Here is a 12,596-nt window from a genome sequence, read left to right as displayed (position 1 = left end):
AGAAATGTATGTTCTGTGTTATTGAATATAAATAGAGTACAACGTTTATATAGATACAAAGGTTGGAGATAAGAAGAGATCTAGCCAAACAATATACATGGAGATATTCTTGCAATATACAGAATATCCCTTGAGAGGATCATAACAATATGTATCTACATTTATCTCCTATACGCTCCCGCAATATGAGCGATCGTTAGAGAGCCCAATCTTTGAATTTAAATGTTGAAGCCGCAGACGAGGTAACGGCTTCGTGAGAGCATCAACGAGTTGATCATCGGAGGAAACATGAACAACCCAAAGAAACCGAGATTAAACAAGTTGACGAAAAAAGTGGCAGTCAAGCGCCACATGTTTCATAAGAGAATGAAAAAATTGGGTTCGCAGCTAGGTATGTGACGCCAACGTTGTCGCAGTGGATAAGAAGCTGAAAAGACGATGACAGACCAAGTTCAGACATCAAGTATACCACCCAAGAAAATTCTGCAGCCGTGTCTGCAACTGACTGATACTCAGCTTCTGTAGAAGACCGAGCCACCGTTTTCTGCTTCTTGGAGGACCAGACAATAGGGTGGGAGCCAATATAGACGATGTACGCCCCCATGGAAGAATAACCATCATGATCACCAGCCCATGAAGCATCCGAAAGGGCGTGAAGATTCAAATTGTTATTGCTGCAAAGAAAAATTATGTGATCTCGTGTGGCAAATAAATACCGAATAACACGTTTAACAGCCTGCCAGTGAAGATCATTTGGCTTATGCATAAATTGGGACAGTTTGTTCACCGCAAAAGCCACATCTGGTCGCGTGAAGTGAAGGTACTGGAGGCTACCAACAACGGTACATTACTCTCATCCATCAAGAAGAGGAGAACCAAAGCTGAGATTCAATGTGAATTTTGATGTCATAGGTGTGGAGGCAGGATTAGCATCCAACATGTTGTTTCGAGCGAGCAAGTCTGTGATGTATTTTTGTTGCGTGAGCAGGAGCCCTTTGGAATTTCGATGAGCTTCGATGCCAAGAAAGTAACTGAGAGCTCCCAAGTCTTTTAGCGAAAAAAGTTTACCCAAGAGCCCAATGAACTGTTCAATAGTAGATGAATCATTGCCTGTGATGACGATGTCGTCGACATAGACCAAGACAAAGATCATAATACCGGGATGAAGCAAGATAAAAAGCAAAGCGTCGGATTGAGAATTAGTGAAACCTGAGTTGAGAAGGAATGTGGGAAACTCCATGTACCATGCACGAGCCGCCTGTTTCAGGCCATACAACGCTTTCACAAGCTTGCAGACATGATCCGGTTTATCACGATCCACAAAACTAGCTGGTTGGGCAATATAAATGTCCTCATCAAGCTTGCACTGCAGAAAAGCATTGTTGACGTCTAGCTGTAGGAGATCGCAACCACGATCAACAACCTGGCCAAGAACAAGATGAACCGTAGCTGCTTTAATCACGAGGTTGAAAGTTTCTTCAAAATCGAGATCGGGTCGTTGGTAAATTCCTTTTACCATAAATCCTTTCTTGTATTTGTCTATATTCCCATTAGAAAATTGTTTGATGCGAAAAACCCACTTTGTGCCACAAGATTATATGAAGGATCATGAGGAACTAAATCCCAAGTTCGATGTTTAATCTGTGCATCGTACTCGGATCTCATAGCCACACGCAACCGAGCATCCTTCATAGCATAAGTTACCGATTTGGGTTCGGCTTGATAATTTTGTTATCATGAATTTTGGATTCGGTTACCGATAGCATGAGTTAGAGATTTGGGTTCGGTTTCTAGAGTGGATGCGGCAAGCATCGAGAATTTTGGAATCGGCTTGATAATTTTGTTTTTAGCTCTCGTGACCATCGGATGACTGTTGGTCTATGAGGAAGACGATGACGTGATGGTGGTGGGTTTTGTTGTAGGTCCAGCTGCAGTCTCCTACATAGAGGTTAGTGGGCCAGATACATCTTGGCTTGACGCATCTGCTGAAACCTAAGAATTTACAGAATTGAGTCCAGTTTCGAAAATAGGCCCCGTTGTAGTGGGACTTGTTTGGCCAGAGACGACATCATCAGCCAGAGGAGCAGAATGGTCGGGAAATTGGTCCGTCGGAGTGGTCGCCGGCGGTGAAGGATCCGAGCCTAGGGACGATTGAACTACGGACGACGGTGTATTCGAATGGCCAGGGAGCTGTAAAGTCGACGGGAACCATATAGTGATGTTCAGGGCAGAGGGTTGAGATGAGGGGATTTGACTAAATAGGAAGGAAGTTTCATGGAATTGAACATTGCGAGAGGTGTAAATGCGATGGGAGGAAGGGTCTAAGCAAAGGTAAGTACTTTGTGTTTGGGAATAGCCAAGGAAAACGTAAGGAGTGGAGCGAGGTTCGAACTTGTGATTGGTGTATGGCTGAAGTCAAGGGTAGCACAGGGAACCAAAAACATGAAGCTTTGTGTAGTTTAGTGTTTAGCCGAATAGGCATTCAAAAGGAGAGGAGTATGCCATAGTGGAGGTGGGCATACGGTTAATAAGATAAGTTGTGGGGGTGAGGGTAAAGCTCCAATAGGATATGGGTATGAAAACGTGAGAGAGGAGGGTCAGACCTGTTTCAACAAGGTGACGATGGCGGCGTTTAGAGAAACCATTATGCTGTGTTGTATGAGGTGGGTAATCCCATTTTCGGCTAGAAATTTGGTCATGGCTATGTATTCGCCGTTATTATCAGAATAATCAATAAAGTGTTTTGAGTTTTGTGTCGAGTTTGTTTTCAACAAGCTTTTTGAAGCGAGTGAAGGTTTCAAGAACATCAGATTTTCGGCGGAGTGGGTATAGCCAAACGTAGTGGGTGAAGTGGTCAACGAAGATGACATAATATTTGTAGCCATCGATGGAGTAGACTGGCGAAGTCCACACATCAGAGTACACGAGGTCAAGTGGTTTAGTTGAGGTGAGGGTGGAGATAGAGAAAGTTATTTTATGACTTTTTGAAGTGGAACAAGCATTGAATAGAAGGAATGAATCTTTATTAGAAATAGGCAAAGAATAATGAGAGACAATTGTTTGTAAAGTATAAGAAGAGGGGTGTCCAAGACGAGAGTGCCAAATAGGCATTGGACTTTTTATTGAAGCAGCAAAAAAAATAAAGGAGATTCATCCGAAACAGAAGCTGGCCATTCATATCCACCATTAGTCGTCTTTTCTGTGGTTAATTGCGTTCCCGAGCTGAGATCCTTCACCTGAAACCAATCGGGGAAGAATTCCACCGAAACAGAGTTGTAAGAACATAGTTTACGCACCGAGATTAGATTCCTGGCAATTGCAGGCATTCGGAAAACATTATAGAGAGAAAGAATGTGATAAGAGTGTGGTAAAGAGAGGGAACCAGTGTGTGTTATCTGAAGACCATCTCCATTGCCCACAATCACTTCCTCCGAGCCAGTGTAAGGTGAGTGCATGGAGAGATTGGTGAGATCAGTTGTTATGTGGTGCGTCGCTCCACTGTCAATGAGCCAAGATGCTGGATCAGGTGGTGTAGTGGAGGCATTGTATATAGGTTCGTGGTGACCAGTTAGATGCAAACATTGTAGAATTTTTTTGATTTACACATATCAAAATCTAAGATCGATAAATTTGACACGTGGCACGATCGTTTGAGTTACTAACATTGAAAACCATACTTTATTATATAAAGTATAGTTTTCAAACTTAATAACTCATAGGATTGTGCCACGTATCAAGTTTATTGATCAGATGTTGACATGTGTTAGAAAATAGTGAACTTTTTTGGCCTTGAAAGAAATTGGAAAACTAAAAAAGTAAACAAATTTATATGTCTATATCTAAAAAAAATTAATTTTCTTAACCAAAAGGAAAATTAACAAATTTGTTTTTCATGTGTTATTGGTCAATTAAAATTCTTTTTTAACCACATCATTGTTTTTCTTTTCCTTTTTACTTAAATTTTAATATAGACAATTTCAAAAATCTAAAAATAATAATTAATGACATGTCTAATTACAATTGGTGGTTTAAAATCCTAGGTGGACGGTCTGAGAGGCTTATAGCCTCGACTTTTATATAGTATAGATTTACCAATATATTCTTAATTTTTATTACTATATCTATTAACAAATTTTAATATTTGATAATTATAAATATGATTACAACAAAATTTCTGTTTTTGGCGGTAAACATGAAATTCACATCTTTTCGAGAAAAAAAAAAAGAAATTTACATTTTTGGCGGAAAAATACGGAATTTTGGCAGAAAAACGTGGGATCATATTTTTAGTAGGAAAACGGAAATCACGTTGTTGGTGGGAAAACGTGGAACCAAGTTTTTGGCGGAAAAACGTGGAATCATGAAAAACATGTTTTTGGCGGGAAAACCAGAAATCACGTTTTTGGCGAGAAAACCAGAAGTTACGTGTTGGCGGTAAAACCGGAAATCATATTTTTTTGGCAGGAAAAGCGGATATCACGTTTTGGCGGAAAAACATGAAATTACGTTTTTGGCGGAAAAACCGGAAATCATATTTTTGGCGGAAAGACATAGAATCGTGTTTTTAGTAAAAATAAATAAATGAAAAACTCGTTTTTACGGAAAAATACATCAAATAAATAAGTAAAGCATTGATAACAATAATAATAAAACTAATATCCTTTTTAAGTAATTTTGCCATCTAATCGCACCCTAATGGTTTTGTCATTCGAGAAAAATAGGATAACGGATTGTAGCCGAATCACATTACTATTCATAAATTTATCTAGTACTTTATATAGTAAGATGATTTTAGTTTATTTATAGCAAACATATTAACTGAAACTTTTATGAAGGATGTAAGTGTCTTTCTACATAGAAAAAAATATTTTTTTCCAAAAACTAAAACTTCTTATTATAAAAATGGCATTTACAAAAAAAAAAAAAAGCCCTAAATCATCGGCTAAGGAACAAGAAGACGATGAATCGGACGATTTTTGTAATAATGTGGAAGAGCGTTTTCAACAATATAATGGCCTCTTCCCCATCGTTCTTGTGCGTCAAGGAAGCGTGGAAGGAGCATGACGGCTTGGTTTTTTATGTGGCATTTCTTGGTGGATATTTTGGCCAAGTTGGCAAAAGTATGGTGGTATATATATATATGTGGCATGTTCTCTCATACATACTTAAGTAAAGGTAGATTTCTCTACTTACTATAAACACACACTAAGACCTTGAGATTAACTACAACCACTTAGACGTCTAAAGAGAAGTCCAATTTTACAAGCAAAGTTGAAACAACTAACCATAAAAGTCTAGCAACTCCAACAACTGTACTTAGGGCCTTAGCTAAGCTTAATCTAACAAAACACACTTATTGATTGGACCTTCGTTAAAATACAAAAACCCATAATCTTTTTTCTTATTGACAAGATCACGTCTTCTTCTTCTTCTACTTGCAAATCCCTTTGTTCTTCATCATCTTAGTTTCACCCTTTTCGTTGTCTTTCTCTTTTTACGGGAGAAATCAAAGAGAACAACCTTCAACAGTGTTGCCGCATATTCGGTTGGTACATGTAGTCATAAATCAACTTCTTACGGTGTCATGGCACAAAGCATTTGGACACAACCGCGACCATTTGAAAACTTAACGTAGGTAAATTTATATTTACTGAGTGCTGTGACATGAAATATTTGTGGTTTGTGTAACAGCGATCCAAATCACCAATTTGCATACAATCACTTGAGGTGAAAAAAGATATTGGGCCTGTTTCAAATTAATGGGCCTGTTTATACTCATTTGTTTTGGGTCAAACTTGTACTCATGTGTTATCTTAAATAAATAAACAAGAAACTTGGTCGAGGAAGAAGATTGGTAAAGCAGAATCCCTAATTCATCAGCGAGACGCAGGAGCAAGATGATGAAGCACACGCAAAAGATTGTCGCAAAGGTAAGCAAAAATGATTCCTTTCGTCCGGATTCTGTAAACAGTTTCGTTGTTTTTGATTGTATTGTTTGAATCGAGATTTGTAGTACTGTGGAAGAGCGTATTCAACCATGGCATCTTCCCCACTGTCCTCGAGCGTCAAGCATGGGTGGAAGGAGCAGGACGGCTTGGTTCTTGCTGTGGCATTTCTGGGCGGATATTTTGGCCATGCTTGCAGAAGTAATGTCTTTGAATTTATTGCATGAATTTTGATTATGCGTTTCAAATCCCAGTTGTGAAGCACATTGATGTTTTTCAAATCTTTACAAGAGAAGAGAGCATTTGCACAAAGTAGACGGAATGTACAAGGAGCACGTCAAGCGTACGATGGAGCTGTATGATAGATCTGTCCGATATCGTAATGTAAGTAATAGTTTGATTCTTGTCCTATAGAAGAAGATGAATGTGTTCAATCTAGCCATTATGTTTTACTGGTCTTGTTGCAGGCAATTACGCTGTTTTTGCTCGAGGAGGGTAAATCCAGGCCCTGAACAATTCAGTCCTTGCCGGCATCTTCTTGTTTTGTGGTGTTCTATGTTCTGCCCCAAATCCAATGTTATTTTGGACTATGTATTTGTGTAATGCTTTTATGGGTTTGTTGTTAAGTACTCTTGTTAATGGAGTTGCAGTATCTATGTATGGATCTTATCTATTAATGGTTTTGTAATTTGTTGTTTACACATAGCGTTTCATTTTTATATTCGCTGCTGAAAGGCCATGATTGGTTAAGATAGTGGTTTCTGTGCCTTGCTTGGATGACTTCATTTTGCATTGTGTGGCTCCGTTTTTCTTCCATCTCTCTTCTAATTACATTTTCTGCTTAATTTGTTAGACATTTTTCCTTCCTTACCACTGGTATCTTGATGTTGAACTTTGCACACTATATTTTACTGTTAGGGTCTTTGTGCTTTATTGCTTCACCCTCACATTTGAATCGAGGAACCAACCATGCAACTTCTTAACCCGACACAACTATGAAAGGAAATAAACAGTTCCACAAAACATCTGACTCTTTCACATGTTCTATTGCGATAATATGTTACTGTCTTTTGCACCTCATCGCTGGCTACCTTGATATCCATCCTTGCATGTTCTATTGTGAAGATATATGTTATTTGTGTTTGCATCTCAGCCTTGTCTACCTAAATATCCTTATCCCTGTCTGCATCCCCTGTGCTTCTCAAAGAGCAACATGCTCGTTACAGTAGCTGGTTGGTATGGTTGGTATGTTTAAATTCTTAATCCTAAGCTGATGTTATGGTTTCGTTCTTGGCGTGCCACTCCATGGTCTTTTGGCTAGCAAACCTGATTCAGATGTGGTCTCGTTCTTGGCGTGCCACTCCATGGTCTTTTGGCTAGCAAACCTGATTCAGATGTGGTCTTGGTTCTTGACAGGTTAAAACTTTCAGCCCTGAAGAATTGCAGCGTCTGTCAAAATGTTGGCGTTGTTGCACCAACGATCGTTCCTCTGAATTCACTGCTATACCTTCTTTTTTTGTTTCTCTCCTTTTTGATAGCCTTCCCAATAATGCGTTCATTTCTTGCACCTTGGCCGGTGGGATATGTTTTTGCATGATGTCTACGTGGGGCGGGAAATGAACTCGATCGTTTCTATATGCATAGATATATTTCCTTTGCCCCTCGGATTTTCAATTAACTCTTAACAGATCTGTTTCTTGTCTTAAGCTGCCCTCGGTTGCTACCATTTGATTGCTCCTAGCTCTTTCTCTAATTGTAGATAGAATTATCCAACTTAGCATGGATATGTAAGTGCTAAATGCTGAGCTCAACTTGGACTCGAGTACACTATTTATTGTTCATTTGGGCATTCTGATTCTGCTCTTTGTTTAATCTTCTTTGGTGAATTCTTCAACTGGATTACGGCCTTATGCTATGCCTTTTCGTGTGGTTTCAGTCTGAGATTCCTGCATCTTATCTTGAATTTGTGGAAATCTTAGCTTAGAGCAAAGGTTTTTTATGCTAGCTTCTGTATATTCCATAAAGATTTGGGGGGAATTGCCCTGTCATTGGCATGTTCTTTAGGGTCATTTCCACTGGCATCTAATTTGAAACTTGAAACATTGTTCGTTGAACATTGTATGCCGTAAATCGACGATTATGGGCTAACTATCTATGACTGAAAATTATGCCTACTTCTTGAAAATGATCTTGTTGTTAGTGCAGCTTTACGCATGAGCTAGTTTCTTATCACTGTTGTGTGTATTTCACTTTCCGTGAATTGTTCTGATCCTATTTCTCTGCTAGAGGCGATCACAAAGTTCCGTTCGGAGGGTATTGCAGAGTATGCTTTTGAGTATGCCTACCTCAACAACAGGAAGAAAATTGCAGCGGTGCATAAGGCTAACATCATGAAACCTGCAGATTGTTTGTTCTTGCTATCTTGTCGCGAGGTTGCTAAAAAGTATCCTTGTCGATAACTGCTGTATGCAACTTGTAGCGAAACCAGAGCAATATGGCGCCATGGTACGTTTCACAGTTTTGCTTATTCAAATATGTTGGAAAAACGTATATATACATGTGAATTTTTCTAGCTATCCAATATCTGTTGACACTTCATACCATTCTCTAATTCTTTGACGTTTTACTGAATATTTCTCCCTTGTTTGGTATCTCTGTAAATAGCCTGTTTTAGGGTCAAATTCTTGTATTGGTACGAAACTGATGCTTTGTTTGCCGCATATTATTTAACCTCACCATTTGCATATCATGCTTTCAGGGAAACTTTTAATTTGTTTATGTGGCCTAATCTCCGTTTTATCACTACTTTGTCTCTACTGAAAATAAGTTCACTATAAAGCTACATATATCTTACCACATAATTCTCAATTACCTTAACAGATCTGTTTCTTGTGTTAAGTTGTGTTCGGTTGCTACCATTAGATGGCTTCTATCCCCTTTGGTTTTGGTTTGGTATCTTTGTAGATTGCTTGCTTTAGGGTAATATTCTCTTATTGGAACGAGACTGATAATGTGTTGCCATATACTAATAAATGGCCCCATTTGCATATTGGAATGAGACTGGTGCCGTGTGGCCACATATTAAATGATCTCTCCATCTGCATATCAGGCTTTCATGGTATCTTTTGAATTGTACTTCTGCGGCCTCGTCTAATTAAACAAGACCTGTTTGTTGATTTTTAAGTTGCCACCATTATATGATTATAACACTTCATGATTTTCTGCTTTGTGGACATTTTACAGGTTCCTGAGGTTCTGGCTTCGAGATTGGGAAAATAATTGGGAAGACATCTCAGCTAAGCATATCAACACCTTTTGAGCTTCTCTATCTTGAGATCCAGCTCTCAGGTCTGATTTAATTCTTGGCAGTTTTCCAAAGTGGAAGGCAAAACACACATAAGAGGAAAACAGAATTGGAGTCCCCTCATGTCGTCAAATGAGAACTATCTCCAGTTAATGGGACACTGAAGCAGGAAGCAGTAAGTGAAGTTAAAACAGGTCTGGTTATCAAATTTTAGAAACCCATTACTTGCGTGCTATGACCTGTGACGGCGCTAAAGAGTTAAAATCTGGTGCAGGCTTATTAAACCATGTCGAAGTGAAATGGTCTATAAGCTCCCAACACAGACAAAGCTTGCAACATGATGAGTTAAAGGCAGCCGACCATGCTAAGGAGTTAAAGAAAAGCATGTGGATAAATTGGAGAAGCACCTGAAAACATAGTTTCATGTTTTACTAGTTTCAGCTTTTAGGTAGCTTAGAGTTTGTCGTGAGGTTAAAGGATAAAACTACAGAAACATTTCTTCCTCTATTGTCTTGTGTTGACTCGATTAATTCAATCTTTCCTCATTATTGTACTACTGCTTGCTTGGGAAACATTACGATTACAGAAACAAAAAGAGAGTTTATTTCTGCTTGCTTGGGAATAAGCAGGAGCCAGAATAAGACATCCAAGTTTTGAAAGGGAGAAGATGCAGGCAGCAAAAGAGCATTGGTGGTAAAAGAACATATGTTATCAATTTTTCATCCTCAAGATTCACAACAAAGATTCATTCAGTGGCAACTAGTAGTAGTATTTGAACCATTCAAAAGACATCATTTGCAAAAGAGCATAATACAAATGACAACACAACCAAATTGTCTATAGTTTAGGTCATTGATAGATAGAAATCCAGAACTAAATTATCCCTCCAACATGGCTTTCACTTTTTGGATGTGAGAAGCTCGATCTTCTTCTCCAAATCTTCAAGCTTTTGGTTTGCAATCCTTGTAATTTCTTCAAATCGATGCATATAAGAGGCATCTTTTGAACTCATCTCCTTCTTAAATTCAGAAATAACAACAGCGTTGTTGTTCATCTCCACCCTTAGTGATGCTAATCCTTTCTCCATTTGAGATCTACTGTGCAACTCCCAACCTGCGGAGATCAAGGTAAATGATCCCAAAGCCAGCCATATGAAAAATGATGTGTATGTCTCAGCAAAATCCCTGCAAGCTTTCTTTAACCCGGTGTATTTCACAAATTCGCTGTCCTTCCCTGTAGCCTTCTTGAGTAAATGAAGCTTCTGTGCTTGAGAAGCATTCATAAAGCTGATAAACTTCTTTTGACGGTTTACACTCCTCTCACATGATCGTTTGGCCACCTTGTAGACATATCTTGTTATCAGCAGTTTAACCACTTTGAACCAAGTGGACTCAGGATCCTCATTAGGCTTATAATCATCCTCGGATCCACCATCATCAGCCTGACCAGATCCACCATCATCAGCCTTATCAGATCCTCCACCATCAGCCTTACCAGATCCTCCATCACCACCATCATCAGCCTCACCGGATCCACCATCATCAGCCTTATCAGATCCTCCACCATCAGCCTTACCGGATCCTCCATCACCACCATCATCAGCCTCACCGGATCCACCATCATCAGCCTTACCGGATCCACCATCATCAGCCTTACCAGATCCTCCACCATCAGCCTTACCAGATCCTCCATCACCACCATCATCAGCCTTATCAGATCCTCCACCATCAGCCTTATCAGATCCTCCACCATCAGCCTTACCAGATCCTCCATCACCACCATCATCAGCCTCACCGGATCCACCATCATCAGCCTTACCGGATCCACCATCATCAGCCTTACCAGATCCTCCATCATCAGCCTTACCGGATCCTCCATCACCACCATCATCAGCCTTACCGGATCCTCCATCACCAGCCTTACCGGATCCACCATCACCAGCCTTACCGGATCCACCATCACCAGCCTTACCGGATCCACCATCACCAGCCTCACTTTTGGATGAAAAGTGGACCTTCTGCGTTGCGTTTCAGAAAAGAAGAGAGATGGTGAGACTTTTAAGAAAGATTTAACAAAGATAAATAGGAATAAATTACGGATTTTGTCCTTTTTCATAAGGGCATTTGTGGATTTTGCCCTTTTTTGAATAGTTTATGCATTTTGCCCTTTTTCATGCTCCAAAAATATGATTTAACATGCGTTTCACTCGTTATGTTTGGGTTTAGTCGGTTCCATTTGTTCTTAGGGTTTAGTATTTGGTATAAAGTACGTGTTTTTGGAAAAAAAAATCCTAAATGCGTACATTTTTAAGTGTTAAAAAAGGGCAAAATCCGTAAACTATTCAAAAAAGGGCATTTTCATAAGTTTTTCCCAAAAAAGGGCATTTTAAACAATAATCCCGATAAATAGGTTAGAGAGATATATTTTGTTATTAAAAGGAAAGAATAATTCACACATCAAACAAAATAATAAAGTTTAAGAGGAAGCATTTTCAATCCTACAGAACCTACACCAAAACAGATAACATAAAACTCACCACAAGCAAGATATAAAGTTTGCACTAAGAATGGAAACTGAATAAATCCTAAAGTTTCACTTGTCAAGAGCTTAACAAAAAGTTACACAGAACCAAAAGGGATTATAATGGAGAAACAGACAATGCAGCTTTCACAAACGTCGAAGAGGAAGCATTTTCAATCCTACACCAAAACAGATAACATAAAACTCCCCAAAAGCAAGATATAAAGATTGCACTAAGAATGGAAACTAAATAGATCCTAAAGTTTCACTTGTCAAGAGCTTAACAAAAAGCTACACAGAACCAAAAGGAATTATAATGGAGAAACAGACAATGCAGCTTTCACAAAAGTCAAATCAACCAATTAGGCTCCAAGATCAAACCCAAACCTTGAAAAAAAAATCGAAATTCATCAAAAATCTCCAAAATAAAGGATACAAAATCCTCGAAATTGAGAAACTGAAAACCCCTATAAACCCTACATTCGAAAAACCCATGGTGGAAACGAAATAGTCAGGGGAGGAAACAAGAAACAATGGCTTTAGCTACCTCTGTTTTATCACCGACGAGAAGCATTTCCCGGCGGAGATTTCGTCCACCGGTGCTGTTCCAGCCGAATATCGGCTCTTTGTCCTTGAGAGAAATTCCAGAAACTTGTTCTCGACAAAAAACGTTCCTTGAGAGAAAAAACCCTATTTTCGTCTGCAAAAGAAAATGGTGTTAAGATATAAAAAAAAAAGAAATTTTCACGTTTGGGGGAAAAAAAGATTTTGTCTCACAGATTGGCAAAGTGAGATTTCAATCTCATGTTTTGACAGTTACAACATTT

General features: G+C 39.0%; 2 protein-coding genes and 1 long non-coding RNA gene across 4 annotated transcripts; 2 read left to right on the top strand and 1 right to left on the bottom strand.

Annotated features, from left to right (window-relative positions):
- Positions 1 to 5,818: 5,818 nt before the first annotated feature.
- LOC9327626 lies at positions 5,819 to 6,761 on the top strand. 2 transcript variants are annotated; one of them, XR_002328987.1, is made up of 5 exons: positions 5,819 to 5,930; positions 6,014 to 6,146; positions 6,226 to 6,329; positions 6,413 to 6,521; positions 6,565 to 6,761. XR_002328987.1 is itself a non-coding variant. In XM_021010358.1 (4 exons), the coding sequence occupies exons 1-4, from the start codon at positions 5,898 to 5,900 to the stop codon at positions 6,455 to 6,457; spliced, it is 315 nt and encodes a 104-aa protein (XP_020866017.1). In that variant the 5' UTR covers positions 5,819 to 5,897; the 3' UTR covers positions 6,458 to 6,737. The 2 variants fall into 2 exon arrangements, 1 of the variants encoding a protein (XP_020866017.1); XM_021010358.1 differs by having other exon boundaries at positions 6,413 to 6,737.
- A 564-nt stretch (positions 6,762 to 7,325) lies between these two features.
- LOC110224373 lies at positions 7,326 to 9,802 on the top strand. The gene is made up of 3 exons (XR_002328988.1): positions 7,326 to 8,450; positions 9,189 to 9,443; positions 9,524 to 9,802. It is a non-coding gene; the product is annotated as an uncharacterized LOC110224373 (long non-coding RNA).
- Positions 9,803 to 9,931: 129 nt separating this feature from the next.
- Positions 9,932 to 12,343, bottom strand: LOC9327625 (keratin, type II cytoskeletal 2 epidermal). The gene is made up of 2 exons (XM_021010539.1): positions 12,317 to 12,343; positions 9,932 to 11,266 (listed from the first exon to the last, which is right to left on the bottom strand). Exons 1-2 carry the CDS (start codon positions 12,341 to 12,343, stop codon positions 10,148 to 10,150), a joined length of 1,146 nt encoding a protein of 381 aa, XP_020866198.1. The 3' UTR covers positions 9,932 to 10,147.
- Between the last annotated feature and the right edge of the window lie 253 nt (positions 12,344 to 12,596).

The sequence above is a fragment of the Arabidopsis lyrata genome (genome assembly GCF_000004255.2).
Source record: "Arabidopsis lyrata subsp. lyrata unplaced genomic scaffold ARALYscaffold_1, whole genome shotgun sequence".
NCBI lineage: Eukaryota > Viridiplantae > Streptophyta > Magnoliopsida > Brassicales > Brassicaceae > Arabidopsis > Arabidopsis lyrata.
Note: the sequence above shows the minus strand (reverse complement) of the source record. Positions and strands in the feature narration are given on the sequence as shown.

Excerpts from the sequence above, each read along its gene's own strand:
- LOC9327626 (XM_021010358.1), top strand. The coding sequence starts at position 5,898 with ATGATGAAGCACACGCAAAAGATTGTCGCAAAG. Across the intron at positions 5,931-6,013 it reads CGCAAAAGATTGTCGCAAAG|TACTGTGGAAGAGCGTATTC; the intron begins GTAAGCAAAAAT and ends CGAGATTTGTAG. Across the intron at positions 6,330-6,412 it reads GATCTGTCCGATATCGTAAT|GCAATTACGCTGTTTTTGCT; the intron begins GTAAGTAATAGT and ends GTCTTGTTGCAG.
- LOC9327625 (XM_021010539.1), bottom strand. The coding sequence starts at position 12,343 with ATGCTTCTCGTCGGTGATAAAACAGAG. Across the intron at positions 11,267-12,316 it reads TCGTCGGTGATAAAACAGAG|AAGGTCCACTTTTCATCCAA; the intron begins GTAGCTAAAGCC and ends AACGCAACGCAG.